Source organism: Podarcis raffonei, chromosome 2 (assembly GCF_027172205.1).
Source record: "Podarcis raffonei isolate rPodRaf1 chromosome 2, rPodRaf1.pri, whole genome shotgun sequence".
NCBI lineage: Eukaryota > Metazoa > Chordata > Lepidosauria > Squamata > Lacertidae > Podarcis > Podarcis raffonei.
This window is the reverse complement of record NC_070603.1, coordinates 107,315,803-107,338,240: the sequence shown is the minus strand read 5'-3', so window position 1 is coordinate 107,338,240 and position 22,438 is coordinate 107,315,803. Positions and strand designations below refer to the sequence as shown.

The 22,438-nt window shown below is 49.1% G+C and overlaps 2 protein-coding genes across 3 annotated transcripts in view; both read right to left on the bottom strand.

Moving 5' to 3' along the window:
* Nucleotides 1-1,966: 1,966 nt before the first annotated feature.
* On the bottom strand, nucleotides 1,967-7,796 carry LOC128408580 (zinc finger protein 501-like). Its single transcript, XM_053378528.1, has 2 exons — nucleotides 7,690-7,796; nucleotides 1,967-3,507 (listed from the first exon to the last, which is right to left on the bottom strand). Exon 2 carries the CDS (start codon nucleotides 3,449-3,451, stop codon nucleotides 2,429-2,431), a length of 1,023 nt encoding a protein of 340 aa, XP_053234503.1. The 5' UTR covers nucleotides 3,452-3,507; nucleotides 7,690-7,796; the 3' UTR covers nucleotides 1,967-2,428.
* A 14,324-nt stretch (nucleotides 7,797-22,120) lies between these two features.
* The window catches only part of LOC128408577 (zinc finger protein OZF-like), a 5,345-nt gene continuing 5,027 nt past the window's right edge, over nucleotides 22,121-22,438 (bottom strand). For both annotated transcript variants that reach the window (XM_053378523.1, XM_053378524.1), the window contains exon 2: nucleotides 22,121-22,438. This exon is cut by the window's right edge and continues 2,858 nt beyond it. The gene's annotated coding sequence lies outside the window, so the exon portion shown is untranslated.

Sequence of the window (22,438 nt, the reverse complement as noted above, 5' to 3'; positions counted from 1 at the left end):
CTGAACCTTTCAGAGGGAGAATCTCTCAGCCAGGCCTTTGTCTCCAATTGAGGCGAATTCCCATACTCATGAAACTTTGCAAAAGGAAGGTTTTTTTTATAACCTATTTCCTACCCCCTCGCCCACTCCCCGTCAGCTCACCTTATTGTTGCGGGGCACCCGCTGTTGCTATAGCTGAGGAACACGGTGCTATTTCCACAATAACAAATGCTCTGCAAAGACAGGGTTAGAAGGAACAAACTTTCCTCAGCAGTTTGATGGTGGCACAAAACTGAAACTACTATCCTCTTTCGGTTCCACTCCAAATTGTTCCCCCCACATGCAGCCATTTCTTCTCAATCCCTTTTGTTCCTGCGCAGGTGGTAGGTGGGGAGGGGGCTTTTTCAACCTGAGGGTGGCATTCCCCCATGGCCATCTCCCCAGAGGCAGGAGCAGAGACAAGAGTGGATGGGGAAGTAAATTCATAACAGGCTGCATTTCAGCCGCGCAAACAGCAGTTTCCTACACTTACACACCCCAATACATCTCTCCCTGCCCCCTCTGTCCACATAAGAACAGAACAGGCCAAGCCTACAGTAGGCAGACGGAGGCAGCTGCAGATATTGGAAGGCAAGAGCACCAGCTCTGGCATGAGCCGCACCCTCTGTCTGCCCCACCAGCAAGACAGCCCTCAGGCCGAGTCGCTGGGTTGTCCCCAAGATTGGTGAGTGAGGGACTTCCCCTGCGGGTGAAGACAAGGCTGTGGCAGATTGAGCGGACGAGACTAAGAGTGGGTCCCATGGTCAAGAAGGCGGTTTCTGCACATGCTGTAAAGCAGCCTTTCTTAACCTGTGGCTCCCCAGATGTTGTTGAACTACAACTCCCATCACCCCTAGCTAGCAAGGCCAGAGCTCAGGGATGATGGGAGTTGTAGTCCAACAACATCTGGGGAGCCACAGGTTGAGAACCGCTGCAAAGGGAAGTGAGGAGCACATGGGGCTCGTCAACCCAAGAAGGTAGCCCTCCTAGGGGAAGGAAAACTCTTAATCCTAAACCTCCGCTGCCTTGTGGGACATCTTCAGAAGAAGAAAAGGCTAAGGAGTAAACCCTGAACAAATCCAGAGTGGAGAGACTGGATGGAGCCTTCCTTCCGGCAACTCCTGCAGCCAAGGGCGGAGGAAGGGGGGTGCGGTGGGGGCGGGCCACCCTGGGTGTCACCACTGAGGGGGGTGACAAAATTCCGGGCGGCACTCACCGTAGGGTCTTCAGCATGCCCGAGCCATGCGTCTCTCTGGGGAGTGACGCAGTGACTTGGGCGCCCGGAGGCTCTGCGCTGCCCCAAATGGTCCACCTGCCACCTCTTCCTCAGCTGTAGGGCGACTGAGCGGAAGGAGGCAGGCAGACTCCTCGGAGGCCCCACAGAACGTCCTGCCCTGGCTGGCCCCACCCCCTCGGGTGGCTGGCCCCGCCCCAGGGCACAGGACACACCCTCCACCCCAGTCCCCCAATTGGCTTGCTCCACCGCTGCCTGCGGCCAAGCTGCTGCCCAACATATTGCTCTGCTTTCCTTTGGAGAACATCAGCGGGGCCGAGAGACTGGGAGTCTTGTTATCTGGGCAGCGCAGGACCTCCAGACACACTGCTCAGGCTTGCGCCTCTGGACAGCCACTTTGGTGCTGCTACGACAGCTGTTTGACTTCACATACACACACACCTCGGAGGTGCACTCCATTGCTTCTCGAGACAGATGGATGCCAGCAACTCAAAGCCACTTAAGCATTAAAGCAGCAACGTTAACGCACACTTTGCGCAGAGTAAGTCCCATTGAGCTCTGTTGGGGTGGGGGGAAAGACATGTGTAAGAGGGCACTGTAAGTGAATCGCTTTGCAGAAATTCTTCATCTACTTCCTACGCTCTTAATAAGCTCACCAACACGACGCTGCCTGTTCAGGACTGCAACGCTGGTTATAAATACGAAAACCACATGCATCGTGACTTGTTTATTACATTGCAATAATATTGCTATTAACTGAGTTTTTTATATTTAAAAAAACCTATAACCTGCACATCTTAGATGATATTAAATAAAAGAGGGTACTTTAAAGGAAGGACCCAAAGCAGGTGGTGCTTTAGAGAAGAGAAGTAGGAAAGAAAAGCCCTTATGAACGAGCTCCGATCACATCCACCAAATTACTCGAGACAGATTTCTGAGTTGGGAGAGCTGGGGGTTCAAGTTCGCTCTCAGTTCTGTTGTGGAATGTCAGGGATCTGCTTGGCCGGCCAGGGTGGATCTGGTGATCTGCCGCTGCAGGAGCAAGTGAAGGTGATAACAAAAAACAGGGAAGTGTTTGGTGCTGCAAGGTCACGTTTGGGGTGCAGCCGGGCCAGAGATCCCCCCCCAAAAAATATTGTCCGCCAAACGACACACCGGCATAGTTAAGAGTCACCGTCAGTACATTTGGTTAGGGTAAGGCCACAGGGGCAGGAAAGAGACGGGGTTCTCTCCGGCGTGAATCCGCTGGTGCCTCTTGTGATGGGAGCTGCGGCTGAAGCTTTTCCCGCAGTCCGTGCAGGTGTAGGGCTTCTCTCCCGTGTGGATGCGGTTGTGCTGCGTGAGGGTGGACTTGTCGGTGAAGCTCTTCCCGCAGTCGGAGCAGGTGTAGGGCTTCTCGCCCGTGTGGATCCGCTTGTGGCGGATCAGGTTGGAGCTGACGTTGAAGCACTTCCCGCAGTGGTTGCACTCAAAGGGCTTCTCTCCGGTGTGGATGCGCATGTGCTTGACCAGGTCCGAGGTCTGGTTGAAGCTCTGCCAGCACTCTGCGCACGTGTGGGGGATCTCGAAGGGAGAGTTCTGCTTCTTCGAGGCCCTGGCCTTCTTGGCTTTGCCCGGAGGCGAGGCCTTGTCGGTGGGGGAGCTCTCCGGGTGGCTACATTTGCCCGGCTGCTTGCCCGGCGGGCTCTTCAGGTGGCGCTTGTGGTGGGAGCTGCGGCTGAAGGTCTTCCCGCAGTCGATGCACTGGTAGGGCTTCTCGCCGGTGTGCGTCCGGACGTGCTGGACCAAAGTCGACTTGTCGGTGAAGCTCTTCCCGCACTCGGAGCACAGGTAGGGCTTCTCGCCCGTGTGGATCCTCTGGTGGCGGCTCAGGTTGGAGCTCACGCTGAACATCTTCCCGCAGTCCAGGCACCTGAAGGGCTTCTCCCCCGTGTGGATCCTCTGGTGGTTGAGCAGGTCCGAGCTCTGCGCAAAGGTCTGCCCGCACTCGGTGCAGATGTTGGGGTTCTCTCCGGAGCAGGTCCTCTGCGGGGCAGCGAGGCCTTTGCGCTTCCTCGCCTTCTTATCCGGGGGGCCAGCCCCCTTTCCCTCCAACAGGAGGCGGCTATGCTCCTGGTCATCCGACGCCCGACGACCCTTCGGCCGCCTATTCTGACCTGAGGCCTGAGGCGTTTTCCCTTTTGATCTTTTGGGAGGCATCTCACTTAGGTTTCACTGGAACAGTCCCCCTAGAGTCCTTCTTGTAGTCCCATCACCTGTTCAGATAAACAGAGAGCGAGAGAGAGAGCTGTTCACATGTTACCTATGGCTCGCATCAAGGATGGAGCTTTAGGGATGCTTTTAATGTTAGACCACTGTATTTTAATACTTTGTTGGAAGCCACTAAGAGTGGCTGGGGAAACCCAGCCAGATGGGCGAGGTATAAATATTATTATTATTATTATTATTATTATTATTATTACTATACCTCTGGTTACAGACACTTCAGGTTACATGCACTTCAGGTTACAGACTCCGCTAACCCAGAAATAGTGCTTCAGGTTAAGAACTTTGCTTCAGGATGAGAACAGAAATCGTGCTCCGGCGGCGTGGTGGCAGCTGGAGGCCCCATTAGCTAAAGTGGTGCTTCAGGTTAAGAAAAGTTTCAGGTTAAGAACGGACCTCCGGAACGAATTAAGTACTTAACCAGAGGTACCACTGTATTATTATTATTATTATTATTATTATTATTATTATTATTAAGAACCTACTCCCCTCTAGATGTTCTGGGACCCCATCAGCCAGCAGTTATCAATGGTGTTAGGGATGATGGGAGCTATAGGAACAGTACTACCTAAAATGTATAGAAACTTATTCATGTATGCTACTACAGCGGCAAGAATGTTACTCGCCCCAAAATGGAAAGAAGCAGAAGTCCCAGCAAAAGGAAGAATGGATACGGAAACTTATGCAATAGGCAGAAATGGTGAAACTTAACGGAAGAATAAGAAATCAAGGTAACAATTTTATTCTTTCTTTTTTTTTTGGTTTTGCAAAAGAATGGAAATGATTTATTGAAATACTTACAGATAAATTGTAAACAGATAAAAACATTGACAGGATTGTTGTAATAACCTGCCGTTTCATAAGAGTATATATTTAAGGAAGATGAATAAATGAGTGAATTAAGTTAACTTGGATAGACAGAAGATATTAAAAACAAATTTAGGGAACCGCAGAAAGAGGGGGAAGGAAGTGAAGTTTTGAAATGTCAAAATGATGGTTAAATTAGTGAAATGCATAAAATTAGTGAAATGTATAATAATAATAATAATAATAATAATAATAATAATAATAATAATTTATTATTTATACCCCGCCCATCTGGCTGGGCCTCCCCAGCCACTCTGGGCGGCTTCCATAGAAACCAAAAATACAGTAAAATATCACACGCTAAAAACTTCCCTGAACAGGGCTGCCTTAAGATGTCTTCTGAATGTCAGGTAGTTGTTTATCGCTTTGACATCTGCTGGAAGGGCGTTCCACAGGGCGGGCGCCACTACCGAGAAGGCCCTCTGCCTGGTTCCCTGTAGCTTTGCTTCTCGCAATGAGGGAACCGCCAGAAGGCCCTCGGCGCTGGACCTCAGCGTCCGGGCAGAATGATGGGGGTGGAGACGCTCCTTCAGGTATACTGGACCGAGGCCGTTTAGGGCTTTAAAGGTCAGCACCAACACTTTGAATTGTGCTCGGAAACGTACTGGGAGCCAATGTAGGTCTTTCAAGACCGGTGTTATATGGTCTCGGCGGCTGCCCCCAGTCACCAGTCTAGCTGCCGCATTCTGGATTAGTTGTAGTTTCCGAGTCACCTTCAAAGGTAGCCCCACGTAGAGCGCATTGCAGTAGTCCAAGCGGGAGATAACCAGAGCATGCACCACTCTGGCGAGACAGTCCGCAGGCAGATAGGGTCTCAGCCTACGTACCAGATGGAGTTGGTAAACAGCTGCCCTGGACACAGATTTGACCTGTGCCTCCATGGACAGCTGTGAGTCCAAAATGACTCCCAGGCTGCGCACCTGGTCCTTCAGGGGCACAGTTACCCCATTCAGGACCAGGGAATCCTCCACACCTGCCCGCCTCCTGTCCCCCCAAAACAGTACTTCTGTCTTGTCAGGATTCAACCTCAATCTGTTAGCCGCCATCCATCCTCCAACCGCCTCCAGACACTCACACAGGACCTTCACCGCCCTCACTGGTTCTGATTTAAAAGAGAGGTAGAGCTGGGTATCATCCGCATACTGATGAACACCCAGCCCAAACCTCCTGATGATCTCTCCCAGCGGCTGCATGTAAATGTTGAAAAGCATGGGGGAGAGGACAGAACCCTGAGGCACCCCACAAGTGAGAGCCCAGGGGTCTGAACACTCATCCCCCACCACCACTTTCTGAACACGGCCCAGGAGGAAGGAGCGGAACCACTGTATGACAGTGCCCCCAGCTCCCAGCCCCTCAAGACGGTCCAGAAGGATGTTATGGTCGATGGTATCAAACGCCGCTGAGAGATCCAGCAGAACTAGGAAACAGCTCTCACCTTTGTCCCTAGCCCGCCGGAGATCGTCAACCAGTGCGACCAAGGCAGTTTCAGTCCCATGATGAGGCCTGAATCCCGACTGGAAGGGATCCAAATGGTCCGCTTCTTCCAGGCGTGCCTGGAGTTGTTCGGCAACCGCTCGCTCAATCACCTTGCCCAAGAATGGAAGATTTGAGACTGGGCGATAGTTGGCCATCGTGGCCGCATCTAAAGATGGTTTTTTAAGAAGCGGTTTAATAACCGCCTCTTTCAGCGGGTCTGGGAAGGCTCCCTCACGGAGGGAAGCATTCACCACCCCACGAAGCCCATCGCCCAGTCCTTCCCGGCTAGCTTTTATAAGCCAGGATGGGCAAGGATCCAGGAGACAGGTGGTTGGTTTCACTCGTCCAAGCGGCCTGTCCACATCCTCGGAGGTAACAGATTGGAATTGATCCCACTCAACTTGACTAGACAGAACTCTAGCACTCTCCCGCCCCGGCTCTGCTCCCACGGTGGAGTCTACTTCTTCCCGAATCTGAGCGATTTTATCTGCAAAAAACTTTGCAAAATCATTGCAGGAGAACATGTGGCCCGTATAAAATTAGTGAAATGTATAAACTTGAAAAGTATAAAGAAAGAAATGAAGGGGGAAAGAAATGATGAGAGTTGAGGTCCCATAGCATTGAGCGGGCCACAATGTTCTCCATCTCAATCTCACATCTGCACCTTAAAACTGTCTTTTTCTCAAGCCCATTTCTTCAGCAAAGCCTTTCCCACTTTGACCTTACTGGACATTTATAGGAAGGTTACCCCTTTTATTTAAAAGAGCACACACACAAAATCCAGCTCCTGCGCATTCTGCAGTTGCATGTCAGGCAGGAATCCAATGGGCACAATTTTCTGCCACATAGTAGGAAACTATCTTATTCCATCGGTCCATTCTAGCTGCGTATTGTCTACTCTGACTGGCAGACGGCTCTCCAGAGTCTCCCAGTCTTTCCCAGCCCTACCTGAGGACTGAAGCTGGGGCCATCTGCATGCAAGTATATGCTCTGAGCTATGGCCCTAGCCATTGGCATTCATCTGCTTTGACATCTGCCCATCACAGGAACTGTGAAAGACAGAGGGGTTTTGGAAGGGACTAATAATAATAATTATAATATTTTATTTATATCCCGCCCTCCCCAGCCAAAGCCGGGCTCAGAGCGACTAACAACAGTAAAAGAATACAACATTCTAAAATCAGTTCATTATAAAATCAGTTCAAATCAAATTAATGGCAACCATTGGGCTAGAGTTCTGTGAAGATTGCCAAAGGAGGGAGTCAGGCTGCGCCCTGGCCAAAGGCCTGGTGGAACAGCTCTGTCTTGCAGGCCCTGCGGAAAGATGTCAAGTCCCGCAGGGCCCTAGTCTCTTGTGACAGAGCGTTCCACCAGATTGGAGCCACAGCCAAAAAAGCCCTGGCTCTGGTTGAGGCCAGCCTAAATAAAACTGGTGGCAGCTGTACTCTGCGATCAACCAACTCTTTCCCCTCCTTTGACCCTGACCCCATGCCATCTGGTCCAAGCCACTGCCACTGCCAGGGCTGCCACTTCTGTGCAGGGTACCCAAGCCGGGAAAAGGCTCCTGCCCCTTTAACAGCCCCGCAGAAGGGATAATTCCACCAGATGCAGCAGCTGCTCCCGCGTGCGGGGTGGGGGGGGGGGTGGAGAGAGCTGCACCTGACGGAATTCTGCCTTCCGTGCAACTCTTAAAGGCACAGCGACCCTCTCAGAGCCTGAACTTGACGCTGCGCCTAGGGACAGAGCAGAGACGTGCCCTTTCCCTCTGCATTCAGCACACTGTTGTGAATGAGACGCAGCCCAGACGGGGAGAGAGAAGCCGCGCTTACTCTGACAGCCTCCGCGAAGGGAGAGAGGGACTCGAACCAGTCAAAAGGGACAAGGCGTGGCTTTCGCTTTTCTGCGATGCCTTTCCCTTTCTCCCGTCCTGCTGTGGGCGGGCCCCTTTCGCCGGCGCCGTCAGCGGATCGGTGCCTGGAGCTCGCGGAAGGAAACCTCCGGGCGAGAGCCCTGCAGAGGCGGCGATCCTCCAGGCATCGATCCCGCAGAGGGCTGGGGTGGAAGAAGGCAGGCGATCGGGGCGGCGCCTTGCTCCTTGGCCCGGGCATCCAGGAGCGCAGCAGCGCCTCGGCGCAGCGCAGGTGCGGCGGCGAGATCAAGGCTTCTCCTCCTCCTCCTCTCCTGCGCGCACGATCGCTTCCATCCGAGGCGGAGGCGCAGCCGTCGATGGGCTGCGCTGCTCGGGTTTGGGGGTCGCCGTGTGGCAGAGGAGTGGTGACAGGAAGCAGCATAATCGCCTAACCTGGGAAGCCCCACCTCAAAAGCAAAAGTGGAGAAAGCAAGGAAGGAGAGCGGGACGGCGGGCGACTGCAATAGCGAGAGCCATCTGGTGGCCGCAGCCGTGGATACCTCGCCCCATTCATTCAGCTGCTGCAGGCGCGTCGCGACGTCTGAAGCGCCTCCTCAAAAACCCTGGGAACTGTAGTACTGGAAATTGTAGGGGTTTTTTGCGGGGAGATGGGATTTGAACGTATGGCGTGTGTATGCAGCCGCAGATGCTTCCAAACAGTGCCTGCACACAGCCCAGTTTCTTACCCCCAAGAAGGTTGTTGTGGCTGTTGTTTAATCGTTTAGTCGTGTCCGACTCTTCGTGACCCCATGGACCAGAGCACGCCAGGCACTCCTGTCTTCCACTGCCTCCCGCAGTTTGGTCAAACTCATGCCGGTAGCTTCGAGAACACTGTCCAACCATCTCGTCCTCTGTCGTCCCCTTCTCCTTGTGCCCTCCATCTTTCCCAACATCAGGGTCTTTTCCAGGGAGTCTTCTGTTCTCATGAGGTGGCCAAAGTATTGGAGCCTCAGCTTCACGATCTGTCCTTCCAGTGAGCACTCAGGGCTGATTTCCTTCAGAATGGAGAGGTTTGATCTTCTTGCAGTCCATGGGACTCTCAAGAGTCTCCTCCAGCACCCTAATTCAAAAGCATCAATCTTTGGCGATCAGCCTTCTTTATGGTCCAGCTCTCACTTCCATACATCACTACTGGGAAAACCATAGCACCCCCAAGAAGGTAGAGTGGTGCAATTCATACCTGAGCGTCTCCCTCTCTTGAAGAGGCAGTTCTGTTGCACATCTTTTCAGCACTTTCAGACCCACCAAACATGCATTTGGGGACCCCTTCCTTCAATCTTCCGGCGTATGTTCTGCATGCTGGGTAGTGCTGCTGTTGCAAACCAGCTTGGGTAAGGCCACTGCCACCCACTAGCAGGTCCCAACCCACCAGCTGAAGACCGGTGCACTACATGATGCTAGGACTGCTGAGCTAGGCCCCCTTCCCTTAAGGAAATGTGGCTTGCACCCTGACCTAACCCCAAGTATTTGTTTGGTCATGGATTACCCAGATTCTCTCGCTCAGGAATTCATGGCTGTCTTGAGAGGTGCTCCTTGTTCCAGCTAAGGGCACACAACCACTTCTCCCACCTCCACTGTGTGTGGCTTCTATCAAGGGCCTACACTGACCCAGGAGGAAACTACCGAGGAAATAAATAGCTCAGTTGGTTAGAGCATGGTGCTGATAACACCAAGGTTGCTGGTTCGATCCCCATCTGGGATGGCTGCATTGCATTGGGTTGGACTAGATCAGCAAACTTTTTCAGCAGGGGGCTGGTCCACTGTCCCTCAGACCTTGTGGGGGGGCGGACTATATATTGAGGGGGTGAAATGAACAAATTCCTATGCCCCACAATTAACCTAGCGATGCATTTTAAAGAAAAGCACACATTCTACTCATGTAAAAACACCAGGCAGGCCCCACAAATAACCCAGAGGTGCATTTTAAATAAAAGGACACATTCTATTCATGTAAAAACACATTGATTCCTGGACCGTCTGCGGGCCGGATTTAGGAGGCGATTGGGCGAGATCCGGCCCCTGGGCCTTAGTTTGCCTACCCATGGACTAGATGATCCTGCCCTTCCAACTCTACAAATCTATGATTTCGTGAAGGAAGCAGCTGCAGCGGCTTCGTCTGACGCAGGAAGCTCAAATCTTTGAGAAGAAATAAAGGAGAGAGTGAGAGAGCGAAGCCCTCCCTCAGCGATAGCCAAGGCCCTCTGGTGGCAAAGAAGGAATTATTCTCTCCCCTCCCTTTTTTGCGACCACCTCCCCCAAAGTAAATTCAACCTTTGCGGGGAAAACAACAGAAGCAGAATCTCAGCTGAGCTCTGGATGGAGCCAGGAAATGCTGGAGATCTGTGGCAGAGGCTAGAAGCTACAGCAGCTTAACAGGCCCAAACCAAGAGGCCCAAATGAGGCCTGGTTTACAACACACAACGTCAAGCACGGCCTCTCTGTGTGTTTTAAGGCACCTGGGATCCACATGCTTCGTATCACATTTAAACAGGGTCACTGGTTTTCTGTTTGGACAGTATTAGCATGCAGGGGCCTGAATGCTGAGAATACGCTATGCTGGAGGTGCAGCCATATGCGCCGATGAGAATGCAAGGAAAAAGAGTTTTTTATTTCATTTGTTTACAGTATTTTTAAAAAAACATGCCAGAGTTTGCACTGAAAGCAGGCCTGTAAGGACTGTAAGGAGCTGCCCTGTTATACAAACTCAGGCTGCATACATGTCGTACATGTCACCCATCCCAAAAATATTAATGGGACTATGAGGTAACATTAACAGATTACCGTAAGTGGATGTTTGTGTGTTCCACAAAAGCCCTAGATTGGCCACTATGAGATAACAGGATTCTAGCTGAGATTGAAGCCTTAGATTAGCAGTACCCGGAGGTCCAGCGGTCCGCCAACCCCGTGGCCAGAGGGGAAAAACAATTCCAGAGACTTCTTGGTCAGAGAAAAGAGATTTATTGAGATCTGCGCAGAGGCAGCCAGTGGAGTCCTCTCCAAAGACTGGCTACCACGATACAAGTAAACAAGCATCTTTATACCTGAGAGTCTGCCCATCTCTTCCCACCTCTTTAAATTCTCCAATCAGCTGGCAAGGTTAAGCTTATTTCCTTATATGGCATATGGCTATCTGACTAGCTAAGCCCCCCTCCTTCCCTTGTTCGTGTGCTCTTCTCTTGCGTTACTGCAGCAGAGAGCATGTGCAGAAAGCAGCTCCAGGTTTGCAGAACTCAAGTAATTGCAAAGAGGAAGTAGCTCCCAGCTTGCAGAGCTAAAGCAATTGCGGTTTTGTTAGCTGCTTAACCACAACTGCAGAAGTTAGCTTAGGTGCAGATAGTATTGAGATTAACCCTTTCAATTCCCTCCTCTTCTTTTGGACAACCTATCTCCTAGGTTCGTCCTGGTCTCTTGGGTTTATAATCCTGGGGGAGAACAATAAGGGCCATGATTTTTTTTTGCATCACACCTTGTAAGCATTGCACGAAGCAGGGTATACAGAGGCAAAGAAGCAAAAGGATTAATAGCGGCCTTGCTAATAATACCACAATATGCCTGAGCCAACTGCCATGAGGCAGCCAGGAATATAACCAACCCCATAGATCACCTCCTGTAGTTTTCAGCGGGTTCCTGGCTATCATTGTTTCCATGTGATCAATGGTGGCTGAAATGCTGACAGTATTATCTGGGACATATCTATTTTATTGCTGAAGGGCCCACTGATACTCGTGCTCTATCAGCTGCCTTGCTTCTTGGGAGGTTGTGTCCCACCTCTCTGAGGAGGAGCCTATTATCTTAACCAATTTTCCCACCTGTCCTTGTGGATGCTTAATACTCTCATGATTTCTTCCCAACACACTGTATCCGAAAGGGGCTTCTCCCTCTACATATATTAACATATACCCACAGGAATATATATCCACCCTTGCAGAGGCCTGACACACGGAGTGACTATATCAAAGAGTTCTGGCCCCAATATCAAAAGTCCTGGCGGTGCCTTAAAATTTGCTGGGGAAAAAAGTCTCTACGTTGGGGACGCTGCCCGCGGGCGTCCCTCCCATCCACTTGTCCAGCCGTGCATAGAAGTGTCAGTGTCCGGAACGACACCAGCAGGGCAGTTGTCTGGCGCTCTTCTGGAGATGGTTAGCTTCAGAGGATCATCAGGATTTGGTGTAACTGTCCAATCTAAAATAGCCTTCTTCACTTAAGTGTGGTGGACCCAAGGGGTGAGGTCAGCAACTTTAACAGCAGTGGGCCTGGGTCCACCTGTTAAGAAAGAGAAAATCTCGGGAGAATGACTGCACATAATTATCAAACTGCACATTTTGACTAGCATGGGGGGTTATTGCAAAACTGAGTGGACAAAGGCTGGTCCATTGTCAGATCCTATTGACCTAGGTAGTCCATAGCGGGGAATGATCTTCTATAACAGGCACCTGGTTACCTTGCACGCCCTTTCAGTTCTGGTAGGCCAGGCTTCAACCCATCCTGTATACGTGCAGATCGCCACGAACAGGTAGCGGTATGGTCCACAGCGGGGCAATTTAGTGAAATCCACAACAAGGTCTTCCAAGGCTACCACTGCATAGCCTGCTTTTCGCTGTCCAGCCTTAACAAAGCTGCTTCCATCCACAAACCATGAAGGCCAGTGGGGGTTTGCTTCATCTTTGAGGTCAGGCCTGCTAAAATATTCTTCATTCATTACTTCAATGCAATCGTGCATCTGTTCCTCACCTTCTCCTACCGGCAACAGGGTAGCTGGGTTGAGGGCGGTGGTGACCTGAAACTTCAAACGCGGGTGCAGCAATAACATTTGACATTTTCTCATTTTAGCCTGGGAGAGAAAATAGGTACCCTTCATGTCAAGCAAAGCTGGGACTGCATGCGGGGTCACACAAACAGTGTCTTGGCCAAAAGTAAATTTGTCTGCTTTGTTCAGTAGGGTGGCTACTGCCACAACTGTTCTCATGCACGACGGTAAACCTTGCTCTGTAGGCGTCAGGCGCTCAGATAGGTATGCCACTGGCTGTTGCCAGCTTCCCAATTTTTGGCACAAAACCCCTTTCGCTGTCCCTTGGTCCTCATCCACGAATAGAGTAAAGGGTTTCTCAGGGTTTGGGATGCCAAGCGCTGGGGCTTGCTGTAGTGCCCTCTTCAAATCCACGAAGGCTTGCTGTTATTCTGTGCTTCAAACAAAGGGGTCTCTCTCAGTTCCTCTGGTTGACTCATGTAGAGGCTTGGCAATGATGCTGTAATTAGGTATCCATATCCTACAAAATCCTGCAGACCCCAGAAAGCCACGGAGTTCTTTGGTTCTGGTATCAGGATAATAGCCTGCTTCCTTTCTTCACTGGTAACAAAAGGGTGTTCCACTATGATTGGCATTGCCTCAAGATCCTATGTTGGAGCAGTCGCTCTAGATGCACCTACACTCCTTCAGTCGCCCTTCGTGGGATGGGATACTTATTTACTGCAACAGGATTGACAAATGGCTTGGGCTTCACGATTATTGGTGGGATATTCTTTGCCATTCCTGGGGGGTTTACTTGTTCCAGAATACTGGCGGGGATGGGTCCCTCCTCTTCTTTTACCATCATGAGGCGCCAGTACTCCCTCAGGGGTGCCTCCACAACCAGTTCCCCAAGTGACATAGTGGACAATGTGGCTTCTCCCGATGGCTTAAAAGTAATTTGGGCTTGCAACTTTACCAACAAATCTCTTCCTAATAATAGAATAGGGCATTCTCTCTTCCAGTGCCCTTCCTGTCGGCAGATGGCGCACTGATTCCGTCCGAGACGGCTTCGCCCTCCTCCCCGGGCACTTCCTCTTTCCTGAGGGGTGGGTGTGGTAGCCTGTAATGCCATCAACTTCTTTGTTTGATACTTCTCCTTTTTTTTTTCCTCTGGGCTTCCTCATTTCTCTGATTGTAAGTGGTTTGAGCTAACTCCAACATCCATTGCAGCCCATGGTCGATGAACCCCTCAGGCTTCTGGATTATTTTTTTTTTTTTTGGCGAATATCGGACGCTGCCTGAGCTACAAAGGCAGCCTTTATAATGGGGCGTTGGCAATATCATCTGGGTTCTCCTCAAAGGTAGGGTTCTAATTTCTCCAATTGCACACATCAGCACTTGAAAAAGGCACATGTTGGACTGTATAAGTGCATGGTGGTGCTTCCCCACCCTGTCCTGGGGGGGGGGCCTGGTGGGTCATACACTCTGCGTAGAGGCATCATTGCAGTCCCACCCTTTTTCTGTGCCTTATGGGACTTATAGAGGGACGCCCTGGTTGCTGCTTCTATCCATTTCTTCTGCCATTTCTTCCCTTGTGTTGGGGAACATCCTGCTGCTGCCAACAAATGGGAACTAACATCCACTTCTTTCGCATAGGGTTGTACATACTGTTGCAATCTCAATTGTCTGATACTGTGTCCACATTTTTTCCTTTCTTTGCTAACTCAATTAGTCCCTTCATAAACTCCTCATCATCCTCTTCCTCTTTGCTCTCTAATTCATCAACCTTGGAGGGTTCAGGCTGAGGGCCGGCTCCTCCCTGGTCCTGGGGCCCTGGGCCTGGGGGATTCGCTAGAGGGGCAGTTGGTGGAGCATAGGGTGGCGGCGGTTTAATGACTTCCCCCTCTTCTCCTTCCGGATCTGGTATCACCGGGGGGCCTTTCTGACTTCCCTGCCGGTCGGACTGCACATATTGTATTTTGTGGGGCGTCGCCTCGGCAGGCTTTCAGCCACGGTGGATTCTTTTCTACATTGATTTTCCAGGTAGAAATATAAGGGATCTGGTCTGGGTGGACGTTCAAGATATTTTGATATAGTGGGTTGATTAGTTGCAAATTAAATCTGCCCTCCGAGGGCCAATTAGTTCCTTGGGTGGGCCAATCAACCTCACATAATGTCCTCATCCTCTCTCTTCTCAATTTGAACCCAATCATCATGCTTCGTAGCTGCTTTCCAGTTGGTTAAAAAGCATTTCAGAGGACTACGTTGGCTTGCCCCAGACCCCATTTTTCAGATACTCCACTCCTAACCGGGCTTAAGATCCTTTCACACTTCAACCACTACAGACTGTGACTTGGCGAACTCGCGTTGCCAAGAAATGCACAGCCCTGCAATCGCTCGGCCAAGGGGACGCTAAGCCCCGGCCCACACTTGACAATTCAGCCACTGGAGTATCTGACATGCAACATACAAAACACACCCCAATATAATTCCAACATGCAACACACAAAACACACCAAAATAATTTTCCCTCTGTTTCCCCTTTCCCCAACCTTACTGGCAGCACTCTAATGCCACCTCTGTTTCCCCTTTTCCCTTTTCCCGTCTGGCGGGGCGGCACCTTATTGCCACGGCCAGTTCCTTTGTTCCTTTTCTGGCGGCACTCTACTGCTCACAGCCAGACCCTTTATCCCTTTTCTGGCGGCACTCTACTGCTCACGGCCAGGGGAAGCTGATCGGGCTTCCTACCACGCCCTTTCCCTTGGGCTTACCTGTTCCGCTGCGGACCCCTCCTTTGGCCGTCCTCTTTTCTCTCCCGACTGGGTGTCTCGGCTCAGGCACAGCGTGGCGATCTCCCCCTACGAACTGGCAGGGTGCGCGCTGGAGATTGCGAGCGCTGGTCCTGGTTGCTCACCCGGTCGAGTCTGGCCCCTCGGTCCACCTTTCGTGGGGTGGGGACCCATCCCGGACACGAGCCCCCAAAATGAAGCCTTAGATTAGCAGTACCCGGAGGTCCAGCGGTCCGCCAACCCCGTGGCCAGAGGGGAAAAACAATTCCAGAGACTTCTTGGTCAGAGAAAAGAGATTTATTGAGATCTGCGCAGAGGCAGCCAGTGGAGTCCTCTCCAAAGACTGGCTACCACGATACAAGTAAACAAGCATCTTTATACCTGAGAGTCTGCCCATCTCTTCCCACCTCTTTAAATTCTCCAATCAGCTGGCAAGGTTAAGCTTATTTCCTTATATGGCATATGGCTATCTGACTAGCTAAGCCCCCCTCCTTCCCTTGTTCGTGTGCTCTTCTCTTGCGTTACTGCAGCAGAGAGCATGTGCAGAAAGCAGCTCCAGGTTTGCAGAACTCAAGTAATTGCAAAGAGGAAGTAGCTCCCAGCTTGCAGAGCTAAAGCAATTGCGGTTTTGTTAGCTGCTTAACCACAACTGCAGAAGTTAGCTTAGGTGCAGATAGTATTGAGATTAACCCTTTCAAGATGAACCTTTGGCCTGATCCAGCAATGATTTCCTTAAGTCCTTAAGATATTCTGACTAGACCCAAACTTTAATAATGAATGGGGGAAATTTATAGTTTATCTTAAAAACCACTGTAAACTGTTAAAATCGTTAGTGGAGTTGGAATAACACTCGTAGTGTAGCGATGAACTTTGGACATAATGGAGATATAAAAAAGTTGGATTATTATAAAAGATGCAGAAGAAAAGGATTAACAATAAGACCCCACAAAGGGGAAGAGGGAAGTCCAGGAGATTCTTTGGAATCTCGCTTTTATATATATTATGCTGTTATGTGAATGTAAATTCTAATCTGGAAAATCAAATTAGTTTATAAAAATAAAATAAAATAAATAAAATATTCTGATAAAATGGGCGGCCTTAAATCCTTGCGTTGGTAGGACATGTTAGCAACTTTGTCACTTCATTAGAAATGTGCTTGATTTGGAAATCATCTCAAAACATGCGAAAAATCCCATACGTTACAGTTCTTAGATAAGCTATAGTTTTGTTGACACACTTTAGCTCTGTAGGGAACCTGCGGCCTTCCATACATTGCTGGACTTTAACCCCCCATCACCACTGACCATTGCCCGTGCTGGATAGGGCTGATGGGATTTGAAATCCCAACATCTGGAGGGCCACAAGTTCCCCCACCCCACCCCTGGGCTCTACAGTACGTGGCCAAACCTGACAGATTCTGGCTCACCTAACTCAGGCAGCCGGAGTGCCAGACCTCTTTGCTCAAGACTGAAACAGCAACCCTTGGGAAAGCTTGCAAAACTTACTATGACCCACACAGCCCGCCAGCCAGCTCCCCAAGCACTCGGCAGGCCACACGACACAGCTGGTGACATGCGAGACACAAGCTGCTCCCATCTGCCTTGGAGGAACAGGAGCTTGTTCCAGCCAAACACTAGCCACCTCTTGTAAAGGGTTGCATGCACAAAGGCCAACCCATTTGCTATTGCAGGGGACTCAGGATTAAATTTTTTACTGCATGAGCCGCACAAGACACAGGAAGGAGCATTTGTACAGATGCAGACATGTGCACAAACCATTATGTCTTTGAGATGTTGGTCCTTCTGACAACAGACGCATTGAGTGCTGAAGCCTATCTTGTTAAGGATCTTGGCAGGAAAGGGATTGGTATACCTGAAGGAGCGTCTCCACCCCCATCGTTCAGCCAGGACCCTGAGGTCCAGCTCTGAGGGCCTTCTGGCGGTTCCCTCACTGCGAGAAATGAGGTGACAGGGAACCAGGCAGAGGGCCTTCTCGGTAGTGGTGCCCACTCTGTGGAAAGCCCTCCCATCAGATGTCAAGGAAATAAACAACTATCTGACTTTTAGGCGATATCTGAAGGCAGCCCTGTTTAGGGAAGTTTTTAATGTTTGATGTTTTATTATGCTTTTAATATTCTGCTGGGAGCCACCCAGAGTGGCTGGGGAAACCCAGCCAGCCTGGCGGGGTATAAATAATAAATTATTATTATTATTATTATTATTATTATTATTATTATTATTATTCAGGCTATGTACACATAACTCTCTTATTTCCATTTAGCTTCTATTATCATGGATGGCACCCTCATGGACAAAGGCAAACAATTAAGAGATGCTCCTGCAAAAAGCTATTCAGATGTGCTTCTACTTTATATTGTTCAGTGTACGCTTCATTTATAGGAGAAGCGTCGCCTCACATGTTGCATGAAAACATAACCCCAAACGCTCCGGCAAAAGTATCCCATCTCATCATCATGGTGGAAAGAGATGCCTTGGAAGAAATGTTGGCTTGCAAATGTGGAGGTGTTGCTATACTACAGGTGTATGGAACCTCTGGCCCTTCAGATGCAGCTGAATGACAAGCGCTGTCAGCCTCAGCAAGCGTGGGATGATGGGAGTTGTAGTCCAGCAACATCTGGAGGGCCACAGGTTCCCCACACCGGATGTAGCAGATGAGGCCACCAGAACAGCCTGTTTTCTTGCTTCGTCCTGCTGCTATAGCCATCAGGGCTTCCACCATGCCCCAAAGCAGACAGGGAAAGGAAGCAAACAGAAGGACCTAGCAAGAAAGGAGGCATGGAGGCCAATCTCCCGCTGCAGCAAAATTAAATGTAAAGCTTTTTTAAAAACACAACAACCCAGACCTCCAGGAAGAAGACAAGTGACAACGACATACTCAGGCGAGAATTTAAAAGGAGAGTTGATGCTTCCTATTTCAACCATGTTTAAAATAAATGGCGAAGTGAGCCATTAACAACATGACTGACCGAGCGATTCACACACACACAAATGATAAAACGGGTACAAAAAGGCAGATTGCACAATAGCAAACCTTAGTTTGTTTATTTTTTAATGAAAATTTCATTCACCAGGGAAATGCTTAGATACTATGTCGATTAAGTTATTAGAACTCTCCACTCACTTCCAACAGCGAGGCTTGCTTTAAAATCGTTACACCACATCACCTATTTTTTTTCAAAAGGGGGGGTGAATTACATATACACATTGCTGTGCTCTAAATAAAATGCTGTAACAGGATGGGTGGAGGAGGTGAAATTTCACACGCACACATCCTAATCCAGAGCCCCAGATCGTCCACAAAGCATACCTGTGAGATCCTGTCTGAACAACATCCCAATTCATTAAGGGGGAGATTCTTGGTGTGTTGAGCTGTGCCTATCATCAAAAAATGGGAAAATCCTTGCATTTAGAAACAGGGCAGAGGGTGCTCTGTCTATTGGTAGATATACTCTTGATGAAAGTGGGCAGGAACACAGGCACAGAATAGCAGTGAAACATAATGGGAGCTTGGGCAACATATTTCGCCCATATTCATCACTAAAAGCTTTGAAAGAACAGGTCTGCACTTTGTGGGAATCCAGTCCACAATTCTCACTTGGCTGAACACATAAAGCAGGCTTCTTCACCCTCGGCCCTCCAGATGTTTTTGGCCTACAACTCCCATGATCCCTAGCTAGCAGGACCAGTGGTCAGGGATGATGGGAATTGTAGTCTCAAAACATCTGGAGGGCCGAGGTTGAGGAAGCCTGGAATAAAGGATTGCCTTGCTGGTTCAGACAGAAAAGCGCACCTAATCCAACACTCCTCTGCCTGCCATCATGCCCTCCCAGACGCCCCCATTAAGTTCATTATCATAGAATTGTAGAGTTGGAAGGGACACCAAGGGTCATCTAGTCCAACCCCCCTGAGATGCAGGAATCACAACTATAGCATCCAATGATGGGCGATGGCCATCCTTCTGCTTTTTGGTGCTCCAAGGTCTACAGGACCTCAGTATATGGAAGTTAGTGGCTAACAGCCCTTGACAGAACTATCCTCCATTAATTTATCTAAACCCCGTAAAAAACAGAAAGTCATCTACACTTAGTGACCATGATCAGGCAGAAGGAGTGACTGAATCAGGACTCTTGCACAGTTACTGTAACTTGCAAATGAACTTTTGGGTGAACGCAAAATCAAAACCTTGATAGACGGATTACTGTGGCCCGATTCTGAAAGGCGTCGTGTACTAACACAACTTTGCAGGGATTATTTTTGAGAAATACTTTCAATAGGGGCGTTATGCAATGGCTGGTTATAACCATACACCCAGGAAAACTGGTGGACAGTATTGTTAAAAAACTGCCAGGCACATAGGACAAGTCTTGCTGAAGCACAACCAGCATGGCTTCTGCAAGGATTACATGACGGACTTACATGAATTCTTTGATAGGGTCAACCAGCATATCCATAGGGGTCATCTAGTTGACATTTTGCACTTAAGGCTTTGGAAAAGCTTTTGACAATGTACCTCACCAAAGGCTCCTGGCACCAAGTGAGCTTAGCAGTCATGGCAAAGAGGACGGTGACGCCTGGTGAGATCAGTAACAGGTTGGAAAACAGGAAGCAGAGAATTGGAATAAATGAGAGTTCTCCCAGGGAAGGATGTATGTTTCCGAGCACAATTAAAAGTGTTGTGCTGACCTTTAAAGCCCTAAATGGGACCTGTATACCTGAAGGAGCATCTCCACCCCCATTGTTCAGCCCAGACACTGAGGTCCCCCTCCGAGAGTCTTCTGGCAGTTCCCCCATTGCAAGAAGTGAAGTTACAGGGAACCAGGCAGAGGGCCTTCTCGGTAGTGGTGCCCACCCTGTGGAACGCCCTCCCATCAGATGTCAAATAAATAAACGACTTTTAGAAGACCTGAAGGCATCCCTGTACAGGGAAGTTTTTTTTAATTGTGTTTTCAATATTTTGTTGGGAGCCACCCAGAGTGGCTGGGGCAACCCAGTCAGATGAGTGGCCTATAAATAGTTTTAAAAGAATTTTTAAAATATTACGTAGAAAGTCTCCCAAGGATTGGTACTGGGACCTGAGCTTTTTAACTTGTTGATAATTTAGTTAGGCATGTGGTAGCTAAGCTGGCTGATAGTATCAGATTCATGGTGAAGAGCTCCGAAAAGATCTCTCCAAGCTGAAGAAATGGGCAGAAAAATGACAAATGCAATTTGATGTAAACAAGTGATATACCAGTACATTGGGGCAACAAGTCTAAATTAAACATAAATCCTCATAGGGTCTGAACTGTCAGTGACTAACAAAGAGTGAGACTGATGATGATGTTCAATTATGTCAATCCAGTGTCTGACAGCTGTGAAAAACATGAATTCCATGCTAGGGATCACTGCAAAAAGAAAAAAGAAAATTGCCAATATGATGATATGACTACAGCGGTACCTCTAGTTGCAGACTTAATCCGTTCTGGGGTGCCATTCGCACCCAGAAAAGTCCGCAACTAGAGTGACTTGCACAAAGCACGCGGATCGCTTCTGCACATGCACAGGTGGCGCACCCAGAAGTAAACACTTCCAGGTTTGCCACGTTCGTAAGCTAAAAGTCCGTAAGAAGAGCGGAACGCAACATGAGGTATAATAATAATAATAATAATAATAATTATTATTATTATTATTTATTATTTATACCCCGCCCATCTGGCTGGGCCTCCCCAGCCACTCTGGGCGGCTTCCATAAAAACCAAAAATACAGTAAAATATCACACGTTAAAAACTTCCCTGAACAGGGCTGCCTTAAGATGTCTTCTGAATGTCAGGTAGTTGTTTATCGCTTTGACATCTGCTGGAAGGGCGTTCCACAGGGCGGGCGCCACTACCGAGAAGGCCCTCTGCCTGGTTCCCTGTAGCTTTGCTTCTCGCAATGAGGGAACCACCAGAAGGCCCTTGGCGCTGGACCTCAGCGTCCGGGCAGAATGATGGGGGTGGAGACGCTCCTTCAGGTATACTGGACCGAGGCCGTATGACTGTATTCAACTGCACTTAGAGTACTGTGTACCGTTCTGGGCACCTCACCTCCAAAGGGATTTTGTAGTGTTGGAAAAGGCTCAGAAAACGGAAACACAAATTATCAAGAGGATGGAGGAAAACTGAACAAAACCTAAGCCTGTTTCAGAGACGAGTAAGAGGAGTCACGATAGAAGTTTGTAAGATGATGCACGGTGCAGAGAAAGTGGATGGAGTTTCTCTTTCTCTCGTGATGCCAGAACGTACGGACATTAAATGAAGCTGATATTGGCAGATTCAGGAGAGATGAAAGACACGGCACAGAGTTAACTGATGGACAAATTCATTGCTAAGGCTGCTCGTCACTGGCTCCTACCTTTTTCTCCCTGCTCTGTCAGAGGCAGTATGCCAGGAATCCCAGGTGGTGAAGAGTTATTATGCTCAGGCCCTGCTTCTCATAGGCTTCTCATAGACGTCTGGGTTGGCCAATCTGAGAACAGGATGCTGGACTAGAGAAGCCATTGGTCTGATTCAGCAAAGCTCTTCTTACGAATGGACATACACACACACACACCCCCGCAAAAAAACCCTACAAATAATAGTGGGAATTTTCTAAACGCCTCTATATTAACCAAGAGTTTGCCTTCTGGGATGCAAAAACTCATACAGTAGAAACAAATAATGGATTCAGACAGAATGCAGCACTTACGGGTGATTGAGAAATGCTGACTTGTTTTTGTTTTTCCCTGTATTTTGGGGACACATCGACAACTGTCCCTTCTCCATCTCATTCAGGATGGCAAAAAAAAGCACCAATTGTACAAAGTGTTTAATTAACCTGTAGAATCAACTGCTACAATAGGTCAAAGGTTAGGTTTCCTATCAGACACTCGATTAAATAACAAACATTTTCATAAAGGTTCACCTACAGAAAGGATAAAAGCTAACCACAAAAATTACTTGGATATAGCAAACAGTCTTCTATGGACAGCTAATTCCAAACTTTCCCCCTTGTGTTACTTTTACAGTTTCATATCAGGCTGCCTCTGTTAGATCTAGATTTGACAGCCTCACTTTCTCTTTAAAGCGCAGGGCGGATCGCGACATTTGCCTTTCTTCTCGATAGTTAGCCAT